The 26,720-nt window shown below is 35.8% G+C and overlaps 1 protein-coding gene across 3 annotated transcripts in view; it reads right to left on the bottom strand.

Annotated features, from left to right (window-relative positions):
• The window catches only part of ALCAM (activated leukocyte cell adhesion molecule), a 208,528-nt gene that overhangs the window by 46,239 nt on the left and 135,569 nt on the right, over positions 1-26,720 (bottom strand). For all 3 annotated transcript variants that reach the window (XM_002716725.6, XM_008267007.5, XM_089330697.1), the window contains exons 2-3: positions 6,815-6,915; positions 3,335-3,554 (exon numbers count right to left, since the gene is read on the bottom strand). In XM_002716725.6, coding sequence (XP_002716771.3) covers positions 3,335-3,554; positions 6,815-6,915 — 321 coding nt within the window. The remainder of the gene's footprint in view (positions 1-3,334; positions 3,555-6,814; positions 6,916-26,720) is intronic.

The following is a 26,720-nucleotide window of genomic DNA, read 5'->3' as shown; positions in this document are numbered from 1 at the left end:
ATATCTCAATTTGGTATGAGAAAAGAGGAAGAAAAGGCAGAGGCACCAGATAGGGTGATTTGGAAATGCTTTTTTCAGCACTTACCAGCAATCACTTTAGGAGGTTACTTATTTCATTAGATTGAAAATTTATCATTTTTATATAATGAAATATGTAGTGTAGGTGGTGTCATTTGTTTAACTGGCCATTGTCTACATCTTCCTTTCCCTACAAATTTTTACTTTCAGGTTAAATAACTTCCATGAAGAGGGCAAAGTGAGGGACACTCAATTCTGAAAAAGCGTTGAGAACAACAATACCAAATGAAAGACATACAGATAAAATATTTGAAATAAATTGTGTTAGCCAGCAAGCACTGCTCATAATTGTGGGAGGGACAGTCCACACGGACATCAGACTCTCACATAAGTAAGTCCAGGGTGCGCCAACAGAGTAAAAGAGGTTGACAGTCTGGCAGGGATTGTCATATTCAAATACTTTTTCAGAGCTGAAGATCTCCTTTCTTCCCCCAGTCTTTTTCTATTTGAACAAATTATTATTAAAATACTGAGATATTGAATACATAGAATGCTAGCAAATTGAGTAGAAGCAGCTTCTCCCCTTCCTCTGCCCTCTTCACTGGCTCTTGAAAAGCAGCCTTGTAACAGAATGGGAAAGCTCTCACGGAATCCCTTAGCCCCACTATGGTGGAGTGATTTGCTCAAGGTCAGAAATGAGCAGATTTGACAAAGCGAGTTCTCCTAGTGACCAGCTCAGTGATTTTTCCATTTCACCACCAGCCATGTGGCCCTCTGGAAACCCATTTGACCTCTCAGTCTTTAAAGGTCTACTTTGCTTCTGAATGATTTTATTAACCTCAAATGTGCATTAAATGCAGACACAGTCTCACTGTGATGGCATTCAACTCCAAAGGGGGGAGGAAGCTGATTAGTGATGACAAAGCATGTCACTTATTTGGGTAAGGGCAGGTTTATGGGTGTGATTTCTTGCATCTGCAGTACAGTTTAAAACTGAACAAACAAACCTACATTAGAGGTAACAAAGTCATCACTCATGGCTTCTAGTCTGAATATAAATAATTTGATTTTGCCCACGGGGATGGTAACCTGCAGCAGGCTGATCTGGGATTGGCTCTCATCAACAACACTCAATTCTGTAGTACACAGTGCATGTTGCTAGGTGATTCAACAGAGGGAAACAGAGGACTGATTGATGAGCCTAGTAACTCTTAAGTGACTGCAATATAGACATGCATAGCATGAAAGTCTCCTTGTCACAGCTACTGTTTGCTTCACAAAAAAGTGACCCCAAGCAAATTCGTTATTAACAAGACAAAAGGGAAAGCCTCTATATGTTCGTGTAAATTCTTTCTTTATCATGAGCCTAGCTATTCACTTCATTGGATTTTGTGGGTCTCATAGAATCTAGAATAAAACACCATTTTCAAGAATGGGTAACTAGTCTATGTAAATTCTCCCTGGCCCACAGCCTGGAATGCAAATTCTGCTTCTGAGGATCACTTTGTTTTCAATAACATTCAAAAGAAGGGGGCAGGGTTGCTGGCAGTATATGGGGTGTGAGTTTGTTTTCAGTTTTAGAAATCTTCTGTATTCCACAACAGCTTACAAATTTTGTTAAACTAGACAAACTGAATTCTTTTTCAGACTTCCATATGCATCCTTTAAGGAAAAGTTATTTTGAAAAATGACTCAAATGCTTCTTCTAAATGAAATGACCTGGATTTTCTCAACCTCCTTACATGCTATCTTGATATTCAATAGTTTTAACGAAGAAAAAAATAAATCTTACAGTGGAAAATTAATGCACATAAGCATTAGGGGGCTGCAACTGAACTTCTATACCTACTATGGTACATTCCTGATGTTTAGGTTCATTTATGGCAGCATGGCCTATAATCCAAGATATCTGGTTCCTCTCTTTCAAATAAAGTGTCCTGAGCAGTACATCATCCATCCTCTGAGTAACATCAAAGTGAAGTGAAAGATAAAATGCATGAGCCCTCGGCAAATACAGGATGTGGATTATCTGGGGTGCTTCGTGGAAGTAGCCATGACTGACATTTGGTACTCAGTTTGATTCATAAAATGATTGAGAAGTGTAGATGGCTTTTAGAAAGTAACTTCCCAGCTGAAAAGTAATCAACTGAAACGTGCAGTGTGGCTTTACAAGGTTCTTCTCAAGAACAAAGGCTTCCTTTGATTCTATAAGCACTCTTTGAATCCACATCATGAACTTTGGGAGCTTTGAAGTCCAAATAAATACTTCAAGGATAGACCTACTTAGCTGCATGGTCTATTATAAGAAAACAAATTCACGGTTACTTGCTTTAGATGGAGGGCCCTCTGGGTTTCTTTCTTCCCTGTTGATTTTAATAATTTCTAGGTGCTGTCAATTTATCAGAGAGCAAATGACAAAATTTAGAAAGTGAGACCTTATTCCCTAATTTAAAAAGATTGAGATTCTGAAACTTTTGAGACCTGTGTTACCTCCTGCAGTTTCTAAGATATGATGATGTAATCTTTAATTTGAATTTTAAAAGATGAGATGTTTTAATTATACTTCCCCAAGTCATTCATGTGAATAGCACAGTAACATCAACTGTATATTATCATTAGGCAAAGTAACTTTGCTATTGTGATCACTATAATTATTCCAAGTTTCTTCTATAATTTTCATTTCTTCCAACATTGCTCTACTGTGTTTCCTTAGTGTATCCCATATCCATAATATAGTGTGGGGAAATTTTCTAAGCCAGGTGAACTCTTTAATGTCTAAATCAATAAGCATTAAATGTCAGTATATATATATACACACATATACTTTTAAATGTATATATGTGTATATACACATTGATGTATATATTTATAAAATGGTTTGGATTTACCAGCATTTTACTGTTTCTGTGTATCAATATGGCAATTTCATATGGTTAGCTAAAACATGCATAGGTAAGCATGATTTGCATGACCATATTTATGTGCCATGTATCCATGGATACATCACAGAACATTTATTGGTACCTGTCACTGGAAGTTAAATATTATATGCCAAATGTCACTGGTAAAAGTATTTAATATCTCAGGAAATTTTACACAGCTAAACAACAGATAATTTTTTTAGTTCTTCTCTGCAAATCTCCTATTTGAAATTCAGATTTTTTTTATCCTTGCTGAAATGAGCAGCATGCATGAGCAGAATGAAGATCTCTAGAAGTCCTCTCAAATAGATTCCTGCTGCAGAGACATTAGAGTCCAGTCTTTCCGAAACACCAGCCATCAATCCCACTTAGCAGTTATGCCGCAGATTACTTACTGAACACCTTGACTACTGTAGGAGCCTCAAACACATCATCCTCAGTTACTAGCATGCACACAAATCTCTTTTCATCACTGATCCTTGCATTACTGATAGACAAAGTGTAGTTTTCTGAGAGGTTCAGTCTGTCTTTGTATTCTGGTACATCATCATACTGCACACTTTTCTTTGTTGAGGATCTGAAGGCAATAAATACTGGGGTGCCATCAGGCTTTTCCTAGAATTAAAATAATAATAATACATTTTAAACAAAAGCACATTGAGATGATTCAGTATTATGCTCAGAATAACAGAAACTCCTTAGTTATCTTTTCCCACAAATACATATAACTTTTATCCAATAAAGATAATTGTGAATACAAGACTCACAAAGATCTCTGGCTACAGAAAATCATTATTCATAGGGAAATTGCATTCATTTACAGGTATCAGTTTAAACACATTAAAGTGAAAGAATAGAGCTCTTGGAATGTGACCTTTTCTTGTCTATCTGAAGGACAGCATCAGTGACAGTACTGAATCTAACAAAGGCTCATTTTATATGTGTATAAAATAAAAATCACACATGTATAAAGTGGTGTTCAGATAACCATCACAGTAGGCATATCCTTGAGCTGCAAGTACTCAGATACCTAGATATCCTGGGCAATTATTTTTGGCATATTCTTCATTTTAATCCACATCCTTGAAATGTCCACACATGCCTTTCAAGCAAAACTGAAATGGCTGACCTTCACACACAGCATCATTTAAACAGTCTTCATGCAGTAACAGTGTTTACTCTTGTAAAACAATCATGGCCATTAAGCAATAGACTAATGTGAGCCACTAGAATCTATAGTTTTGCTATCTGAGTCATAAAATTTTGCTCAAAACACTGCTGCATACAATTTTATCAAAATTAGAAATATACTGCCATACACACTTATGCCAAGAGCACTAGATAGAAAACACATTTCTTCTTCTGACTGCACCAAAGATTGTCTTATCTAATGAACAACTTGATCGAAAATTCAGACCAATATCTCTACTACTTACCTTCTACAGTCATTGTGGAAATAAAGCATGTTAACATACATGACAAATTTTAAGATTCAGGGATTAAATTTTTAAAAATTAACATATATTACTATGTTTGGAATCTAAAAGTTATAGATCTTTAAATATTTGAATACATCAATTATAGTCTTAAATTTCTGATTTCAACATAGATTTACAATTTGTATCCTTGCCTTAAACCACTCCTTTCCTATGGGAAATATGTCAGACCATTACCTTCAGTTTCCACATTCATTCCCTTTTGCAATAAATAATATCTATTATTTTTTGAGAAACTAACTATATGGCAGGTGCTTTCTTTGGTTTCTCTATGCAGTAATTAACTGATTTAATATCCCTAACAACCCTCTACATTAGAGTTATAACATTAACCTCATTTTACAGATTAGAAAGTGGAGGTCAGGTTTGGTTAAGTAACTTCCCAAGGTCCCAGCTAGTAAATCTGACCTAGATTTGGACTGAGCATCCTGGCACCATTGTGAAAATACGCAGCAGTCTTCAGAGACATCGGTTGCCTTTTCTGTTTCAGTCATTGTGGCAGATACTGAAGAAGAAGAGGCAAGATTGGGGCTGGGGGGAGTGAGCAGGGGCTCTGATCTCCACTCTACAGGGGGAGTACAATGTGATCAGGGAGAAAGCAGCCCATCTGTCCTCTGTGTTTGCGTCCCTTCACTGGATCCAAATCTGTTACTTGTCTGTCAGTTACATTAAATTAGGGCTTGTATCATATTTCTGCAAATCAGGACTCATTATGGCACACATCGTACCTCAAACATTTCTCAACAGCTCACTGCTGAAGTTGTTTGCTTAACTAACCATTTGAAAATTGTCATCATTGTTTGGTTTCTAGTACCACTGTGCCAGTACAGTTTAGGTGAACAATACTTCCTTGTTTATATTCGAACTTTTCTGTGATAATTTAAGTTTTTGTCACCTGAATCCCTTCATTTTGGGAGCAAAATTAATTCAGCAGGTGACATATCATAGTCTTCCAAACCCTTCGAATTTTAGAGGTACACATAGAATTCATCTTCATAGGCCTTAACTTCAAATTTCCATGTTTATAGGGAACCAGGAACAGTTCATAATTACTGAGTGAACTTGAAAGCAAGAGGATAGTACTGAAAAGTGCTAGGCTCCCCTACCCGCTTCCTTTCCCTTCACAAACCACTCTAGAAGCACAATGGAAATAACTCACTTCCTCAAATGAGCACCACATGTTAAGCACTAGGTAAATATTTTGATATAAATTACTTCATGTCATTCCCACAACACTATGAAGAATAAATCGTTATTATCATCTTATTTTACAGATGAGAAATAAGGATTACCTCACTTGCCCAGAATATTATTTTAAGTATATGGTGGAACCTGTTGGTCTGATTTCAGAACCCACCCCTGGAATGCACTCTTAAGTACATTTCCCAGATTGTGCTCTGTAAAATGTTTGTTCTTGGAGATATTTGAAAACAAAAGTTGTTATGGTCAAATGAACCTCAGAAATGAATCAAACTGTGACCCTCAGACAATTCATAACACGTCTCAACATATGAGAAGCTCTCAGAAATTGCTCATGGAAGAAACTTTCCATAAATTATTTGTGCATCAAATCCTTGCCCTAAACAACTGCCTTTTAAAATTTCACTGAGCTAGGAAAACTTTGCTGTTGTGTCCCAGGAAACTTACACCTGCGTGAAGCTTGCAACCTGCTGTGAATTTCCTGTGGTTCAGCATTGGGAAACTGTACTTTACAAGCACCTTTCATTGATTTTGGTAATTGAGAAATTTTATCAGTCAAAGTTATTAGCCATTCCACATCCAACTACCAGGATCTCTACTCTCCATTTCCAGATCCATCTGCATCTGTATAGCTAAGAACATTTGACTTGGCCAGCAGCCAGAAATGGATACAACTAACATGTTAAATATAAAAAGCTGCTACAGCGTTGCCACGGTTCTAAGGCTACTCACCAGGAACGTGCCTGTAATGCTGGTGACTTACCTCCAGCGAATACCTGAGTGTCCTCACCACCCCTGTATCTTTCCTTGGCAACAGCCCATTCAACACAACATGAGCTGGTGGGGAAAGGTTGCCATCCTCCACTAAGCTCTTCCTCATATGCCACTGATGTTACTCTGGAATTCTGTCTTGTCTTTGCCTCTGATACTTAAGAATGTATCTTTCAGACAAATATGATCTAAGAGCTACATATTTATTGGCTTTAATTTAAAATTATATTTGCTATGCAAGACTTAGGCACTATTTTTGACATATACATCAATTCTACCTTGTGTATTTGTACACATAGATGAATATTGCCATTATGTTAATTTGAAATTCATTTTTATTCACATAAAATATTTTATTTAGAAAACCAGAGAAATTAATCAAATCCAAGCAAGATTGGTTGCACTTACATATTTCCATTTGCCAAACATAAGATTCTGAGGTACATCGAGTCGGCAAGGCATGATTATGGTATCTCCATATGCTGAATTTACAGTATACCATCCAAGACCTTTAGACAAAAATAAAGAGAGAGAGAGAAGTTTTTAAATTCTCTTCTTGAAGTAACACAAGAGTATAGTGGAATTTGCAAGTGGATTATCTTCCTTTCTGTACTTTGTAACAATATATTTCAGAAAAATGTGCAGGACAATACAAAGATTCACATTTAAAATTCTTAAGTGTAGCTTTAAATAAGTCGTGCTTTTCATTGCAAAATATGATCGAACTTATTCTTAAGGAAATTAAAATAACCCTTACAAATTGAGAACTAATGCATATAAGACGACAACTGAATTTTTTTTGTATGGGGGAAAATGAACATGAAAACGGTTTATTTTTTAGTACTAAAGTTAAAAAAATAATTTTCATTTTGCATAAGATTTGACATTTTAAGGATTGGTAGTATGAAAATCCTTCATAAAGTAGAGTTACAAAGTGATTAGTTGTATATTGTAAAGACAATCTAATTTAAAACACAATTCCTCACTAATGTACAGAAAATTTTCTGATATTACTTAAATTCTTACTGTGAAAAATATAAACAATTCAAATGTAGAAGAAAACATTTTTTCATATGAATGTAAGATGTCAATCACATCATTTCACATCATTATATATACACAAAGTTATATATATGTGTGTATATATATGAAGTTTTAAAAAAACAGGCATTTAAATTGGTAGCAGTACTTAGGAAGTATCTCAGATAAAAATGCCTACCTTATTATGTTTACAATGATTTTAAAATCTAATTTTTACAACTGAATATCTATAAAGATATGTCATAGTTGGATATAATGTATGAAGGGGCTGTTTCAAACTGTAGAGAAAATATAAACAAATGATATTTTGTCCACCAGGTGGTGCTAATGTGCAAAGCTAAGGCAATTTGCAACATGTAAATAAAACCATCTTACTACCAAGGAGGTGGATACCACCTTTCACTATCAATCATAGTGCATATAAAAATGTCATCAAAGTGTGAAAATCATTAACCTCAGTAAAGAAAAAAACTAATAAAATTCCCATTTTAAAATTGTATCTATTGAGGTAGTTACTATCCCTTTAAGCAATTTTGTCCCAGTGAATAAAATTACAAAGAACACACCTTCATGTAAACATGCCACATAATAACTAGTTTTCAGTATTTTTATCATTGTTGAGATACAGTATACAAAATTTAAGAAGTGAGAATGGGTTTCCAATGGCTATTTAAAAAGTTCACTTAAAAATGCTTACCAGATGCTCAGTACAATACTGAAAAAATACTTAAATATTTTTTGTTTTATGCTCTCCATATTGTACCTATAATCATTTTTTAACATCAAACCATGAAAAAGCATAAGACTCTAATGGAGAAATTGTCTCTTCATTGTCCTTAAAATAAAAATAATTGGGATTTAGTTATGTGATTGATGATATGCAAGGTAATATTTAGGATATTGTTATATATTATGTTAAAATGCTTGTTTTCCATTATATTTAACTTCTAGATGTGGAATTTCTACTTTGTACTTCCAAAAAACTTAATGCTTTGTCTTTTCTCACAGACCATTTCCCTTTTCCTATAGAAATTTCATGTTCTATATACACATCAAATTTTATGACAGATTTTTAAAACTGTGAATTTCAAGATGTGTGCTAGCAAGATGAAAATGCAATTACAACAGGGAAGGGACAATATATTTTTAATCTTCGAATATCCAGAAACAATGTCTGGCATTTAAGGGTATCTAATAAAATAGTTTCTTATCTCAATGTTTTGGAGTTCAGTTTGCTTATCAAATTAACATTTTCAAAAATCAGAGAGAAGTTGATAACATTGGAACTTTGTGAATTCTTATTTCTTTTTTTTTTATTTCTTTTTATTTTTTTGACTGGCAGAGTGGACAGTGAGAGAGAGAGAGACAGAGAGAAAGGTCTTCCTTTTGCCGTTGGTTCACCCCCCAAGCGGCTGCTACGGTCAGCGTGTTGCGGCTGGCGCCTCACGCTAACACAGGAATTTGAAGAGCAGAACAAACAAAAGTGAAATACAAAAGTTCATGGAAATGAACATTGTCTTTTGATTCCTAGGAAGTACCCTTGTAAAGCATGTGACAAGAATGAAGGAAGTAGGTAAAATGCCAACAGTTACAGATGTACCCACTGCTCCACAGGCTTAAGGCAGAATGAATGACAGTGAATTGGATGACATTATGAGCTATAATCATGCTTAGTTTATAATCAATTTTTAAGTTTGCTATAATTACCAACTTTCCTTTTCTGGTAAGAGTACTGACGCCCAGGCTTATCTGACAGAAAGATCAAAGGCTTGCATCTATTGGAGACCTAACACCACTAACCTCCCTAGGCATAAAACGATTTAAAGACTACAGTAATCCAGCGGTGAGTTAACATCCTAATTTACTTTTTATTTACCTTTATTATTTATTTATATAAAGGAAAGAAGCTTCATGGATTTCATATGTACAGTTTCAAGAGAATAATGGTACCCCCTCCACCTTTCCTCCCTCCCTTACTCCCACACTCCTTCCACCCACTTCGCTTATTTTTCTTTTAACTTTTACAATGACAATCTTTCAATTTACTTCATAATCATAATCACAAGCTTAACCCTCCACCAAATAAAGAATTCAACAAGTAGCAAGTAGAAAAGACACTGTTCTTCAAGAGTACAGACAAGGGCTATAAACAATAATCAATCTCAAAATGAATTTCTAGAGATGTCTTAATCTTTGAGATAAAGTTCCAACAAGATCTAAAGTACCCATCAACCTGAATTATTCTGTTTACACTTTTCACAGAAGAGCTTTCTCTCTTTGAATTGCCAAGTCTAAAAATTGAATTTAGCTTACTAGGATTCTCCTGAAAATTTCTCCCTGTAATATAAGTAAAACCATTCATGGTTTTGTAGTCTCAGGATCACTGAGTGCTGTTGCAAATATAAAATATACTAATGTCCTTCCTCAAAGAGGCTAAATGTAGAATGGAAACTGAACATGCATATGCACAAGCACCTGCAATTGTGGGAGATGAGTTATACCTATGTGTATATGCATACATCACAAGACACTTTAATTGGACTAGAATTTTCTGTATGTAATGTGTTCTATAAATTAAAGGCACTTCTATGAATTATTATTACATTGGGAATCCAAATTTTTGGACCAAAAATAAGATATAGAACTGTGTCAAACTTAAGAAGCAGAGTGTAATTATTCATGTATTTATAAGAATAAAGGCTTATTAACCAAAGATAATGATTAGAAAGGGTTCATAGGAGAATTAAATGAAAGTACAACAGGATAAGCATAGGATAAGAAAAATATCTTGACCAAATAATTTTGACATATGAGAGGGTACTTCAAAAAGTTCATGTAAAAATGCATACAAAATATACATTTGTTTTGAAATATACCTACACATGAAGTCTTCAAAAAGCTCATGAAGATGTTATGAAAAACCCACACATGCATTTCAGTTTTTTGCACCAAAATGAAGCCTTTGTAACTCTACCTTTCAAATAAAATAAATAAATCTTAAAAAATAATTAGGAAACCTATGGAGTTGATGAGTCATAACTCCTCCGAGTTTAGGCTTTCCACTCACCCTACTTTGTCTTTGCTGTCCCTTGGGCACATCTATCCTGGTTGAATTCCAATAGTGTATCCTTTCATGCCTATCTAAAAACTCATCTATTTGTAACTCAGTCATATGCCAATTATTTATTGAACACTTAATATAGGCAAAGTGCTAAGTGGACTTTGTGGGGGAAATGGGAAATAATATAAATAAAATATCAAGGCCTTTTTTTTTTTTTTTCAAGAAACATGATGGAATTTGTATCAGGCACTTAGTGAGAATGTACAGCAAGGAATCCCAGCAACAAGCCTCAGAATACTAGCAAAATGTTTTGGAGTAAATTGTATTTGACTTGAACACTGACTTTAGGCTTCAGCAGATAGGAAGGTAAGGACTACTTCACTGAATGTCACAAGCAGGGCTCATGAGAGTCACTGAGTGACACTTGATTTTCTCTCTCCGTGCAAGTCAATTTTTTATTACAGTATTTTTGCAGAGTAGATTTTTGATCTTCATAAGGAACATGTCCTATGACTGGCAGCTTTCCAAAATTCATAAATGCACATAAAATTTCTCTAGTAAAATGCAATAAAATGTTAGCTCTCTTTACTTTCATCCTCAACACTAGCACTTGGATTCTTCTGGGAGCTATTTTTAAATAATAAACAAATACTTTATTTAGAGAAGGTCAAAAAGGAACAAAATTGATTTAAGTTATCAATTCTTATTTTTTTGAGAGGTGCCTCATGAATTTTAAATAAGAAAATACGGAGATTCTACTGTAATTGTTAAAATTTCTTAACTTGGGATCTATGAAGAAATTTTAAGGCATTTACAAGTCTTCAAATTATATTTAAAAATTTATAGTTCACTGAAAGTTTTTTTCAATGGGAAGATTCAAATATTTGATCAGAATTGTCAAAGGTGACTTTAAAAAAGAGTTTAAGGTTCACCCCAAGTTGAATAGAAATAATGGAAGCAAAATTGGTTGGTATCAAAATTTAAAATGCTAATATTATTTTATCTAACAAATCCATGACTAGGAATATATCCTATGGTATTTTTACATATGTGCATAAAAAACTATATACAGAGTTAATACACTATTATTTTTAATCCTGAAAAACTGGAGGAACTTAAATATAGTAAGAGGGGACTGAAATAAAAAGTACATTCACACAATCCTCTAAATGAACTCACTGAGGGGCCAGAACCGTGGCTCACTTGGTTGATCCTCTGCTGGTGGTACCGGCATCCCATATTGGCGTTGGGTTCTAGTCCCAGCTGCTCCTCTTCCAGTCCAGCTCTCTGCTGTGGCCCAGGAGGGCAGTGGAGGATGGCCCAGGTGCTTGGGCTCCTGCACCCACATGGGAGACCAGGAAGAAGCACCTGGCTCCGGCCGTAGCGGCCATTTGGGGGGTGAACCAACAGAAGGAAGACCTTTCTCTCTGTCTCTCTCTCTCACTCTCTCACTCTGTCAAATAAATAAATAAAAATTTAAAAAAATCAAAAAATAAATGAACCCATTGACAAGTGAAAGCCAAATGTACAGTTTTTTAATTTTTTAATTAATTATTATGTGTTCATTTTATTTTTCTTTTTTTACCTTATTTTCCATGTTAATGTGATATTAATTTGGTACTAAAATTTTTTAAATCATGAATTCATTGAATTATTTATTGCCTATTGAATGTTTACACTGTGTCAAGTGCTCTTCCAGGTTGGTAGAAATGATCTGATGGAGTTTAAATTCTAGAGAAAAATATTTATAATGTATTTAAAATATTTATTTCTATTTTTAAAAGAAAAATATCAAATTTATGTCCTTTACAATTGGGCAAACTATTTGAAGTAATGGCCTACATTTTACTTATCTCAAAATTCTGGGCCGGCGCCGCGGCTCACTAGGCTAATCCTCCGCCTAGCGGCGCCGGCACACCGGGTTCTAGTCCCGGTTGGGGCGCCGGATTCTGTCCCGGTTGCCCCTCTTCCAGGCCAGCTCTCTGCTGTGGCCAGGGAGTGCAGTGGAGGATGGCCCAGGTGCTTGGGCCCTGCACCCCATGGGAGACCAGGAAAAGCACCTGGCTCCTGGCTCCTGCCATCGGATCAGCGTGGTGCGCCGGCCGCGGCGGCCATTGGAGGGTGAACCAACGGCAAAGGAAGACCTTTCTCTCTCTCTCTCTCTCTCTCTCACTGTCCACTCTGCCTGTCAAAAAAAAAAAAAATTCTTTGCAGCACCTTGAAGGTTGCAGTAGCTCAACAATAGTGAGTAACTAAAGCCCTTTCTTTTACCTTTAGAGTACTCTACAAGATCAATTAGCCTATATCTTTTCTCTGTTTTTAATATCCCAGAAAACAATATATGTACGATTTATTGAAATCAACCAGAGGGTAGGAAGAAGGCAGTATCATAGTGATTAACAATGAAAATATTAAAATCACCCCTCACCAAAAAAGCCATCTTTTTCAAACAATTTCACAATGGAAAATAATATAAATACAAGAAAACATATATATCGAGATTATATTGAAAATGTCTTATGCCCTGGGTTTTAGGAGACAGAGATTACCACTTACTCCACAATGGGATCCTAATGTGACCAAGTCAATTCCAAAGTGAAAAGTTTTTGATGAGGCCAGGGGGTCTATATCAACCTGCAAATGCACAGTTCCCTGAATGGTAGTAACCCGAAATAAAAACTCTTAAAGCACCATGTTCTGAGTATGTGGTAGGAAAGGGAGACTACATCAGATCAAAAACTACACATTTTTGTATATGAAAGAAATGATAGTGTATATTTTATTTTGAAGTAGATTTTCATAGTGAATGAGACTAAGGAGAAATGTTTCACATATTTCTCTTTATACTATATATTTTGTTCATTATATAAATTAAGAATACACATGTAATTAACATATTAATCGAGCTTCATAAAGTTAACTATTTTCTACTATAATACTTTTAATTATCTAGATGTGAAGCTACATCTTTCAGGTGCTTACACAAAGAGTCCTGCACTCAATTACTCAAAACAATGAAATAATAATAAATCAATTTCCCTCTTCACCCACCCCCAATTCAATCTCTTGCATTAATTCCTGCATTTTCTGTGTCCAGATTATGAGAACTGCACTTGACAACATCATAAATAAAGAGGCAGGCGGAAGAAACTAATATTTGAATACTACCCAGGGTAAAATAATACAAAGGAAAGATAAATGCATTTAGGCTTTATTAAGCTAAACATTTTCTCAGCATGAAAGTCCAGGTTTAATTATTTTAGAGAATCACTTCTATTTAAAAGAAGAAACTACACTTGCCTGTGAATTTTACCACATAAGTTGTATGGAAATTATTAATTATTTGAGCAAGAAGAAGAATTAACTACACTGTATTCATGAAAACGCTATTAGCAGACCAGTGTTTCATAAAGGAACTTAATGGTATAATCTGAAGTCATGGAAACTTCTGGAATTTAGAAAAGAGTCTGTTTTCAGAAAGAGGTCAGAGTAATTGTGACATTATTAAATTTGTTTTCTGCAAATAATTTCATGTCAAGACCATAAAAAGACCTCTTGATTTGAGAAAAATCAAAGCTATTTTTGATAATACTCCAAAGCTCTGAAGCAACAAATTGCTTTTAGCTTTATTATTCCTGAAAATTCTTTAGAAAATTATATCACAAAGTTTTTTAGCCAATAATATCATCATTATTTTCACAGAGAGTATCTGTTAATAACAGATTGTGCTAATTGTATTACTTAACATTTAAAGTAATATTCAATAGTATTAGAATTGCAGACATAGAATTTTATTTTATAACTGAGAAAGTAAATTACCAGGGATAACAGTGAATTATTAGCGTATGAATGAGCATGTTTTGTGCTTCTATATTTTTTGAGGGATAGCGTCCAGTGTGATAGCTTCTAACTCAGTACTAAACTCAGTATCTAACTCAGTACTAAAAAATGTTTATGTTGGTTGAAATAGCTTTCTGCTCTTTTCTCCACAGGAATCCTAATGAGCATTGCCTATGTCTCCTGAGGATACGGATTTGTACAATCAAATGCGCTAAGTAATAAAGGTTAAAGAGCTATTTAATAAGTTCTTCCACATATTTGGTGCAGCTTGCTGGCTGATTTCCAAGATTTAGATTTGTGTAAATTCCATGCTTTTAATTGACAGCTCCCTGGAGGAGCTGCAATGTATGTTAAGGTCGTAGGAAGAAAATGATAGCTTTCCATAGCATTTTCCTTTTCTTCAAGACCTAAACTGAGCTTACTCTAAGATCTAGTTTTCTAGCTTTGAGGAAGAACAAGAAATAGGAACATTTGCTACAGATATATTTTAAAGAGATTAAAGGAAAGGCCGGCGCCGAGGCTCACTAGGCTAATCCTCCGCCTGCGGCACCGGCACCCTGGGTTCTAGTCCCGGTCGGGGCGCTGAATTCTGTCCTGGTTGCTCCTCCTGCAGTCCAGCTCTCTGCTGTTGCCCAGAAGGGCAATGGAGGATGGCCCAGGTCCTTGGGCCCTGCACCTGAATGGGAGACCAGGAGGAAGCACCTGGCTCCTGGCTTCGGATTGGCGCAGCACGCCGGCCGCAACGCGCTGGCCATGGTGGCCACTTGGGGGGTGAACAAACGGAAAAAAAGGAAGACCTTTCTCTCTGTCTCTCTCTCTCTCTCTCTCTCTCTCTCTCTCACTGTCTAACTCTGCCTGTCAGAAAACACACACACACACACAGGAAAGACAAAATTTGAAAATAGGCAACAGTCAATAGACAAATAGTTTCATATACAGCAAAATCCATTGTATGAAGATGCTATCAGTTTGTTTACTTAAGAGATGCTGTATAGCTCCCAGCACTGAGTAACCACGCAGAACTTGCACCCCGGAGGTGTCCCACAATGGGAGCTCAATGGGAAACTCTGGAATGAGGAACTTACAGAGACAATGCTGACATCTATTAATATTTTAACAATAACTTTTCATATATTCCATTTTCCCTGACAGTCATTATTCTTAATTGATCAGTGGGAGAAGAAGTGGGTAAGAGAACAAGATAATCTAAGAAGGCAATGAGTAGAAATGAGAAATATAGGAAGCTGTATTGAAAGGTAGCTTTATAATTTTTAAGAGTGTCAGAATTGAGAAATTTCTAAAGTCTAAACCTGCAGTTGTCTCAAGTTTTGAAACTTGCCTTTACTCTTTGAAGATTTTAACTCACTGAAAACTTCGTCTTATCACTCTGGGGTCAGGTGTAACTTAAAATGCTTTGTGTTGATGCTGCAACTGATGAAATGGTTCAATGCTCCTCCTCTCCCCAAAGAATTTTTGAAAGACTACTTATCATGGCGAGGTGGCCAGACAAAAACTAAAACAGGTGTTTAAGGAGAGCCAGTCACCACAGAGGGAAACGGCTCTTCTGTGCACCGTGATTATACAGTAACTTGAGCATGGGGACAGTGTCATTAAACTCTGCACATGCGCATCTCTCCTGAGCATGTGTCTGCATTGATTGGATTTTCCATGCTTGTTAACTTTAACGTCACACCTCAACTGCCTGTATTTCACATTTTCATATCCTTATTTAAGCACTGACAAAATAAATGCCTCCACTTCTTTGTTTATTATTTAAGAAAACGGACATGAAAATGTATCCCTTAGATTGCCAACTGCAAGAAATGTAATTAACCAAAGACTCAACTGTTGCCCTCTATCACCAGGTTTGTGTTCAGATCACACTGTACCTCAGCTGTTCCCTGTTAATGACTGAGGGAAGCAGGGACACAAACCAGGGGGTCTTGTGGGAGATAAAGCGCTCCTAGAAGGGCTGACTGTGGCTAAAGAACACTCTGAGGCCCTGCAGAACCATCCTCAGAGAGTGACAGTGTACAAAGCTTGTCCCAGCCTTCCCCCCTCTCTCCTTCACTCAGTTATATTTACTGCACAGGCAGATGACTGTCCAGCTCCTCAGCTCCTTCTTCAGTTTTTCTCGCACAGCAGTTTCCTCTCACACAACTGTTGCTTGTTAAATCTGGTGTGACACCTACTTCTCAGTGGAAACTGACAAGCACATGGGGTAAATCAGGTTCACCATAACTGTGTCAAACCTTCTGACATTAGTATGTTGTAAGATTCCAGAAAATCAGGAGTTTAATATAGATGCAGTGAGAAACAAAAAAGACATTTTGATTTGGTAAGGGGTTGGCAAAATAAAAAAAATATTATATACACAAAAAAGCAGCTGAAAATGGATTAAACACTTGAAAGCAAGACCCAAAATCATAAAACACCTTAAAAAAAGGAGAAAAGCTCTTTCACATCGGCCTTGGCAATGATTTTTGTTCTTTTGGATATAAGACTAATTGCACAGACAACAAAAGCAAAAACAAGTATGTAGGACTACATCAAACTAAAAAAGCTTCTATACAAGGGCAATGATCAAAAAGGTAACTTTATGTAACTTTCAAACCATTTATCTGATAAGAAGTTAATATTCAAAATATATAAGGAACTGATAAAATTCAATAGCAAGAAACAAACATGCAATAACTAAACAAAAAGTGAACAGATTAAAAACTGTGCAGAGGTATTGAATAAACATTTTTCCAGAAAAGACACACAAATGACACACAGGTATTTGAAAAAGGTGATCACCATCACTAATCATCAAGGAAATGTAAATCAAAACCATAATATCACTTTAAACGTAGTATGATGACTATTATCAAAACAACAAACAAACAAAAAAACACCAGATAACAAGTGCTCCTGGAGGGCGTGGAGAGAGGAAAACCATTGAATATTATTTATGTAGGTGTTATTTGATACAGTCTTTATTGAAAACACCATGGAGCTTTCTAAAAACACTAAAAATAGAACTATCATACGACCAAAGTCACTCTTCTAGGTGTTTTAACCCAAAGAAATGAAATAAATATTCAAAATATTTAAAGAAATACATGCATTCCTGTATTCATTGCAGCATTATTCACCACAGCCTTTGTATGGGGGAAAAATCCCTAAGTGTTCTTTGATAGATGGATAGATTAAATAGAAGAAGGATCATGCCTTTGGTGACAATAAGGATGAACCCGGAAGACTTTATGCTAAGTGAAATAAATCTGGCAGAGAAAGGCAAATATTGCATGATCTCACCCACATGAGGAATCTGACAAATGTTAAATACATGGAAATGGAATAGACTGGTATTACCAAGGCAGAGTAGTGAGGGAAATGGAGAAATGTTAATTTATCAAAACATACAATGTTGCACTCGTGTAGTAAAAGTAGGTCCAGAATTCTAGATTATAAATTATATAGTTATAAATCATACAGTTATAATTTAGAACTCTAAAAGTATATTAAATAATGGAAATTTGCTAACAGTAGATATCAGGTACTTTCACTACTCACACAAATGTACACATTCATACAAAATGTTGGAAAATATGTTAGGAGGCAGATATGAACATTTGCTTAATAATAATTTCTCTGTGTACAAGTCTATCAAAAACTCATGTTGGACATCATAAATATATACAATGAAAAAGGAATTTAAGCTTTTTAAATGTTAAAATACATTAGAGAAATTAAAGTTAAAACAATGGATTTTATAGTGTTTTACCACTTGTAATTTTTATATACATTCCAGATTTTTGTATTTTGACTTCACAAAAGTCCAGCAAGAAGGTCAAAGAAATAAATACTATGAACATGATGAAGCTTCAGTTTACCAGTAAGACCATGTTTACCCCCCAAAGCCAAGAGACCTAAGCCAGCCTGATCAAGCCAGTATGTGATGAAGCTAGAGCTCAAACTTAACTCCCAATTTGAGTCTATTCTTATCAGTACCAGATACACAGAAAATGATTCCATGTTATTTCATATTATACTATAGATAATTCAAGAATATTATTTGAAAAAATATTAGATTGTTCTCCATATTTAGACTTAGATAATTAAAAAAAACCTATGGATTATAGGAACGAGAAAGAAACTAACATATTTGATCATTTTTCAAATGTCTGTCCACAGTAGCTCAACCAATTTGCAAAAGAAAACAGAAAATCATAAATAGTCACAGATATAGGCATCTTTCACATTTGGAACCAGAGATATAATAAGGCTCTTCAGTGTTGACAAGGCACTGCAGTAATAGACAGAGTAGCCCTTCATGCATTTCTAGCGCCTGAAACAGTAGTGATAGAATGACAGACTTCCAGGAAAAATGTACCACCAAGTGAGTAAAATGACAAGTTTGGGATTTAAATCTTTCTAACTTCAAAATCTTTGTCTCCCATCCAAGTACTAACCAGGCCTGATCCTTCTTAGCTTCTGAGATTTGATGAATAAGGGTGCACTCAGGATGGGGTGAAATCCTGTCTTTTCCAACAAAATGGAAGCAATTAGAAACCATTATGCTCAGTGAAATAAACCAGTCCCCAAAAGACAAATATACATTTTCCCTGATTTGTTTGAACTAAAATACAGAGTGCCAAAAAAATGTAGTATATGAGCAAAATTGATATTTTGAAATTTGATTATTGTCTATACTTCTGAATAGCAGTGGTTTTTCTACTTACTACTTGTTGAATTCTTTGTTTAGTGTAGGGTTAAGTTTGTGATTATGAGTAAATTGAGAGTACAACATTGCAAAAACTAAAAGAAGATTAAGAAAGGAAGGAGTAAGGAAAGTGGGATACTTCCAGGAAGGAAGCATCATTATTTTCTTAAAACCATATATATGAAATACATGAAATTTACTCCCTTTATATAAATAAAAAAAAATCTTCATCTCTCCTCTAAAAATACAAAGATATGTCAAAGAGTTGAAAAATGTGTATCATGCAAAAACTTCATAAGGCTCACACATTTCTTTTTGTGGAGCCTGTGTTGTGTAGCTTAGTAGGTAAAGTCACTGCCTGCAACACCAGCATCCCAAACGGGCACCAGTTCATGTCCAGCTTCTCTATTTCCAATCCAACTCCCTGCTAATTGCTTTGGAAAAGCTGAGGATGGCCCGTGGGAGACCCAGATGAATCTCTTGGCTCCTTGCCCTGCCTTGGCCATTGCTATCATCTGTGGAATTGACCAGAGGATGGAAGCTTCCTTTTTCTCTCTCTCTCTCTCTCCTCCTCTCTTACTCTCTCTCCCCTCTCTAAAAATCTGACTTTCAAATACATCTTTAAAATAATTTCTTTTTACATCAGAATATTGATTTTTTAATTCTGTTTTCATAAAATTTTTCAAGTACCTTCATATTTTTCACAATCATGGGTTTTAATTGAGTTGGAAATTTATGTCCATAAAAAATAAAAATGGTCAGAGAAGCTTTGTTCATAATTTCTAAACTTAGAAACAATCAAGATTTTCTTCAAAAGGTGAATGGAAAAACAAATTGTGATACTTCCAGACAATGTAATATTATTGCACAATAAAAAGAAATGAACAATCAAGAAACAATAAGACATTAGGAAACCCTAAATGCATATTGCTAAGTGAAAGAGGCTAATCTGAAAAGGCTTAATGCCACGGTTCCAAATATATCATATTCTGGAAAAGGTTATACTGTGAGGATAGTGCAGTGATCAGTGGTTGCCAGGGGCTCAAGTGATAGACGAATGAGTAGAGAGAGCACAGTAAATGTATAGGGCAGATAAATAATACTAACATTATAATGGGTGATAACAGTTATTAAACATTTTCCAAATCCAAAAGATATGCAACAGAAAGAGATAACCTAATATAAACTTCAGACTTTAGTTAATAAGAATGTATCAATACTGGCTCATCATTTGTACCAAATGTACTACACTAATAAAAGATGTTAATAATAAGGGGAACTATTGGTGTGCAGTTTCTGTATGAACCTATATAGATAAAAAAATCTATTAATTTTAAATACATACATAATTTCTTCAGTGTATGAAATACATTATATATTCAGCCATTCTAATAGAAATTTCCTTGGTTTATGGGGAGGGAAAGATAAAAAGATCCTCAAGGGCAAAGCTTTGGCATCCATCAGTGAAGGTGATCCCAGTCCAGGCAGCTGAAGCCACATGCAACCTCCGCAGGTGCTGACTTTCCGACAGCACCAAGCCCTCTGATCAACAGTGCCCTGGGCAGCTGGGCTGCAGTTCAGCAACTGCTGTTTCATGATTATGTTTCCCACATATTCCCAATCCCACTGAGGTGCTAATACATTTTGCTCATCTTTCCATTTAAAAGAGACAATGTCGTCTGATAATTTGTTCGTGGTTACTGCTTAGGGAGATAATGACACTCAAAATTACCCTAACTGAATATTATATTACCTCTTTGACTCTGCTATTTTTAACAGCTTTCAAAGACAATAGTGTCACTTAGGTTAAAAAAGTTCATTGTACTTACACATTCAGAGAATACCAGGTTATAGATGAGAGCTGTTAAGAATCCCAGCAGAATTTTAGATTTTATCTTGTATTTTGTTTATGAAACTCATTTGAGTTCTATAACTGAGACAACTTCCCCAGGAAGTAATAAATGGGAAACCAAACAAAGAAGATTGAAATGCTTTGGTTGTGTCACTGTCTAAAAATCAGATCATCATTTTCAAGCTACTTCCCTTTTAAGGGTCCTAAGAAAATAGGCTCTACGTGCATTTTTTAGAGATAATTCTACCATTCTGTGTATATATGAGATATTAAGGATATTTATAGATTAAATTTTATTTTATTTAAAACATTTACTTAATTTTAATTTTTATTTCAAAGGCAGAAGGGCTGATATGATAGCTCTTCTATCCACTGGTTCACTCCCCAAATGCTGGTAACAGCCAGGCTGGGCAAGGCTGATATCAGGAGCCTGAAACCAATCTAGGCTTCACACATTGGTGACAGAACCCAAATACTTGAGCCATCATCTGCTGCTTCCCAGAATGCACATTAGCAAGAAGCTGGATTGGAAGAGTAGCCAAGATTCAAACCAGGCACACAGATCTGAGTTGCAGGCATCCAAGCAGCAACTTAACTGCTGCTGCCTGTGGAATCAATTGTAAAATGCCGCCTTCTCTATTTTTTGAATAGCAGATGGTCTCTACATAGACATTTGATGACTGGCACATGTTCAATCAGTAAGGATATATTAAATATCCTTTAGGTAATTACCACTATTTTAGAGAATCTGGAATTCAAAAATCCACATTCTTGTAGCTTTAATTTTTTTTTTATTTTTATTTTTATTTTTGACAGGCAGAGTGGACAGTGAGAGAGAGAGACAGAGAGAAAGGTCTTCCTTTGCCGTTGGTTCACCCTCTAATGGCCGCCGCGGCCAGCGCGCTGCAGCCGGCACACTGCGCTGATCCGATGGCAGGAGCCAGGTACTTCTCCTGGTCTCCCACGGGGTGCAGGGCCCAAGTACTTGGGCCATCCTCCACTGCACTCCCGGGCCACAGCAGAGAGCTGTCCTGGAAGAGGGGCAACCAGGACAGAATCCGGCGCCCCGACCTGGACTAGAACCTGGTGTGCCGGCACCGCAAGGCAGAGGATTAGCCTAGTGAGCCGCAGCGGTGGCCTATGTAGCTTTAATTTTAAAGACTGAGAGCTGTAGCAGGAATTGTGATGCACCAGCTTAAGATGTTGCTTCGGATGATCCATTTCTAAATGCCTGGTTCCAGTGCTGCCTCTGCTTCTAATCTAAATTCCCAGCAGGAATCCAGTGCACACCCTGAAAGACAGCTGATAACAGCTCAAGTATTTGGCTTCCTGCAGTCCACATGGGAAACCCGGATGAAATTTCTGTTTCCTGGCTATGGCTTGGTATAGTGCTGGCTATGTGGGCATTTGGTAAGTGAATCAGTAGGTAGAAGATCTCTCTCTTTGTCACGTTAATTTTCAAAGAAATAAAAATAAATAAATAAACTTAAAAAATAATGGGACCTTTTTTACAAAAGGAATTTCCAATACAGTATCTCAAGAGGGGTCTTCAAAGAGTTCATGGAAAATGTAAATTATGAAAAAAGTATGGATGTATTTCAATAATTTTGTACCAAAATAAACATTTTTTAATCTTATTAGTCCATGAACTTTTTGAAATGCTGTTGTATCTAATGATAACCAAGGCAAACATATACATTCAATGAAAATAATGAATAAAAAGTACTAAAAAGACAGAATTACGAAATTTATTATTCATTTTAAAATATTTATAGTTATAAGGCAATTTATGATAATATGTGGGAAATTAAATGCAATCTATAATAAATGAAAAAAGTGTGTTTTATGAACAGACAATAATAAATATGAGTTAAAATATATCTAGCATTGCTTATATAATCAAGAAATCAAAAACTATAGAGAGGGAAACTATTTGGTGCAGCAGTTAAGATGCTTATTGAGACCCCCACATCCCATATCAAAGTGCCTCGGTTTGAGTCCTGGCCTCACTCCCCGTTCCAGTTTCCTACTAGAGACACACATTGGAAGCAGCAGGTGACGGGTCAAGTAGTTAGGTTCTCCCACATGCTAGACCCAGATTGAATTTCTTCTTTGTTTCTGCTCTACTGCAGCTTTGTTCCTAATATAGGAATTTGGGGAGTGAACCTGTAGGAGCTCTCTGCGTATCTTTCTGGCTTTCTGACTCTCAAATTCATAAATAAAAATCTAATAAAAATCACTCTTTCAGGCCTTATCTCTCTACTACCTCCAAATCTAGTTTTTTTGTTTTGTTTTGTTTTGTTTTGTTTTGTTTTTAAATAAAGCACCTCAAGGTGCACCTCATTGGGAAAACAGATGTTTATGTTGTTGACCTGCACCAAGGATTTCTGGATACTTTTGTAGGAATTTTTTAGATACAGTTTAAAATCTCAAGTTTCCTTAATCTAAATTGTCCTCATTCACATTAATTCAAACAAACTAGAATAAATGTATAGATTTGCTATAATATCAAGTATTGTATTCCTGGGGGTATATAAGCATATGTTATATTGAGGTAGGTGTTGTGGAGCAGCAGGTTGAACCACTGCTTATGATGCTAGAATTCTGTATGAGATTTCGGGATGTTCTACTTTCCAATCCAGCTCCCTGCTAATGCATTTGGGAAGGTAGAAGATAGCCCAAGTACTTAGATGGCTGCAATCCAGGAGGGAGACCTGGAGTCCTGCTCAGCTTAGTCTAGCCCTGGCAGTTGTGGCCAGGGGCACATGGGTGGAAGATCCCTTTCTCATCACTCTGACTTTCAAATAAATAAGTAAATAAATAAATACATATAAACAAGTCTTTTAAAAAGTCACTTTACTCTTTCAGGGGGGTTAATATCTAGAAGAAGATGGAAATGAAACACAATTAGCAGCCTAGCATACAATTAAGATTTGCTCTCTGGACTGAAGACTGAGTAACAGAATCAAACTCTTCTACTGAAGCTAGGTGATCTGCGAGTTACTTGACATGTATGCACTTGTAGTTTCCATCCATAAAATTGAAGACAGTGTTAGTGTCAAGCTTACAGTGTTATCATGATTACAACAAATTAATTTGTGCAAGTAGCTTTAAAAGTGCTTTTCATATAATAACTTCTCAGGAAAATGTAACTATCACATCTTTTGGCTTTTATTTGTTGGAATAATAGAAATATGTGACAAAAGTTGTGGGCACAGAGGAGGATTGATGAATAGGTTGGAGAAGGCCTTGGCCAACAAGATCAATTATTTTAAATCTTCACAAATGAATATTTCTTCAAGTGAAATGGACAATGGGAAACTCTAGGCAGAAGAAAGACTGGGAACAGGAGTCATGATCTTGATCATCAAATGTGTACGTGAGGGGCACCCGAAGCAACTCCATGTGGGAAGGGAGCTTTAGGTGCTGATACTTTGAAGGTGTTCAGACAATACATTAAAGAATTTGGACTTTATTCTATAAAGAATGAGGAGATAATAAAAAATGATGGTTTATTTTAAGGATGGAAATGAAGTGGTAAATTTTTGTTACACAAAATTATCTTTGGCAGCCGTGTGGAGGAAAATCAGTTGGAGAAAGAACGAAGATAAGGAAACCTTGTTAGGAAGTTAAAACGTTTAGAAGGTTAAATAGCCATGGTGAAACAGGGCAGCTAGAATGAAGAAGAGGAGGCACGGTGGTATGGAAACAGGAGGCGTTTCCAAAATGGAATCCATATGAGCTTCAGAAAGTTGACTGTGCATCCTGTGACTACAAAGTTCACATTTCCCAACAGAGCTGAGTGCATTGCTCATGTGAAGAACAGCTAATACCTAGTCCCGGCAGGAGCACTTCATACACTCTGTGTGAAATCACACACTCACTAAGCAAATAGGAAGGCTGCCTTTTTGTGTTAGCTCTTTGTAAAAGCTTGAGACTAAATAAGCAGAACAGTCCAAAGCAAATATTAACTCTGGTGGTGTTAGGTGCCTGGATTTCTAAACGCAGATTGTTAATGTAAAATGCATTTTGGTTTTAACACACAGAAGCCCTTTTTTTGTATATTACAGAACAGAACTGGAACTTAAACCTCCTAAAGAAATTTGACAATTTGTTTGTTTACCAAATGGAGCTTTGACAAAGAAAGCAAAAAATAAAAAATAAAAATGTGCATACAAAAAAGGGCCTGGAATATTGTGCTTTGCAGTCACTATTGCTGATTTTTCTTTTAAAGAGTAGTTTCTGAATTCATTTGAATCTCCAGTGTTTCTGAACACACTGTGGGGTGAATCAAGGAGCACACACCAAGTGCTGATGAAAAAGCACAAAGTCATTGTGCTAGTAATGCTACAGTTCAAGGGGACTGTGTGACCAGAGAGAGTTGTCAAAACCTAGTGCTGCTACCTTTGGTTGCTCGTGAATTTCACTGTTGATTAGATGCCTCTCCTAATCAGAGAGAATGGAAAACACTACTTTTGTATCTTTTAAATATCTCTTTTTTGCAAGTTATCAGAAGCTGTGTGCTAGCAGTCTCTGGTTGTTCCTGTCTTTCTTTCCCAGTTGTACAAAAGAGTAATTGAGCAAACTGTGCTCTGGTCTGCTGGGAAGTCAATCCATCCTACTAACCTGCAGCTGCCTGGCTGGCGGCCTTTCTGCTAGTCACCATTGAGTGGCTTTTGTGCACTCTCCTCAGATGCCCTGACTCTAGGAAATGGTCCCCGAAAGCAAAGTCTCAAGCTCCACGATCATGGACTCGGATAAGCACTCAAGTCTTCATCTGTAAAATGCTGTCTGCCATGGTGACAGGAAGGTAGCAGATGGCATCTTTATATTAATTCACATGTCAGAGCTGAAAGAACAGGGGCACAGGAGATCAGATTGAAGATTTTGCTTCATTTTTATCTCTAAATCATGTGACCCTCCCTTCTTTTCCTTGGTTTATTTACGTATGACATAGCACAAGGCTTAAAGATCCCAGCTTCATATTCCCCAATCTGAGAAAAGCACACAGTCAATTTTCAGTTAGGATTTGAAGCCCTATTACTTTATATCTGGACTAGCAAAAGGATAATTTAAAAGGTTTCCTGTTTTCCTGTTATAAATTAATTTTCTGTTGAAGTTTCCAATGAATATTTTAGTAATTTGACACTGAATATATTTTAGTTTTGGTTTCTAATACCATATCAGTTGATGACGTTTAGCTTCAACTTGAGCTTTGCTTTAGACAACCACTTAAGAATTATCACAAGTGTTTATTACATTGCCTCAGCATATAATATGTTTTCAATATTGCTATGTACCATGTATTCTATTTTCCCAGGAATACTATCATAATAAGCTTTTTAGATTGGAAACTACACTTCAGAAAATTCTGACACAAGTTTTGTATCTTTTTCTCTAAATATAGAACAAAGTAAATTAATATAATGCTATGCTAATTATTTCCATTTTGGAAAAAAAGTAACTATATTTAAAAATTAGTGTAATATTTCATGGACTCAGGATCCTACAGATATAATTTTCTAGGTATTTTAAATAAAGCCTATCTGTAGCATATGGAATTTTATTTCTAATTCTTTTAGGTGGAAAACATTTGGAACATGTTATATACTCTCTTGATGTCAAATTAAGTTACCTGATAGCAAGTAACATTTTATAGTGGTTAAAAATGTACTTTCCAAGTCTTTTATCTCTTAAACCAAATTATTATTTGGAATGTAAATGAATCTTTCATTGCTAAGTCAGTCATTTCTATCAGTACTTACTATCCTATAATTCTGTGAAGATCTCAGAAGTTACTGAAGTAAGTAAA

This window comes from Oryctolagus cuniculus, chromosome 4 (genome assembly GCF_051225735.1).
Source record: "Oryctolagus cuniculus isolate XC-2025 breed Fujian yellow rabbit chromosome 4, ASM5122573v1, whole genome shotgun sequence".
NCBI classification, from domain to species: domain Eukaryota; kingdom Metazoa; phylum Chordata; class Mammalia; order Lagomorpha; family Leporidae; genus Oryctolagus; species Oryctolagus cuniculus.
The sequence above is the reverse complement of the archived record's forward strand: the minus strand, read 5'-3'. Positions and strand labels throughout refer to the sequence as shown.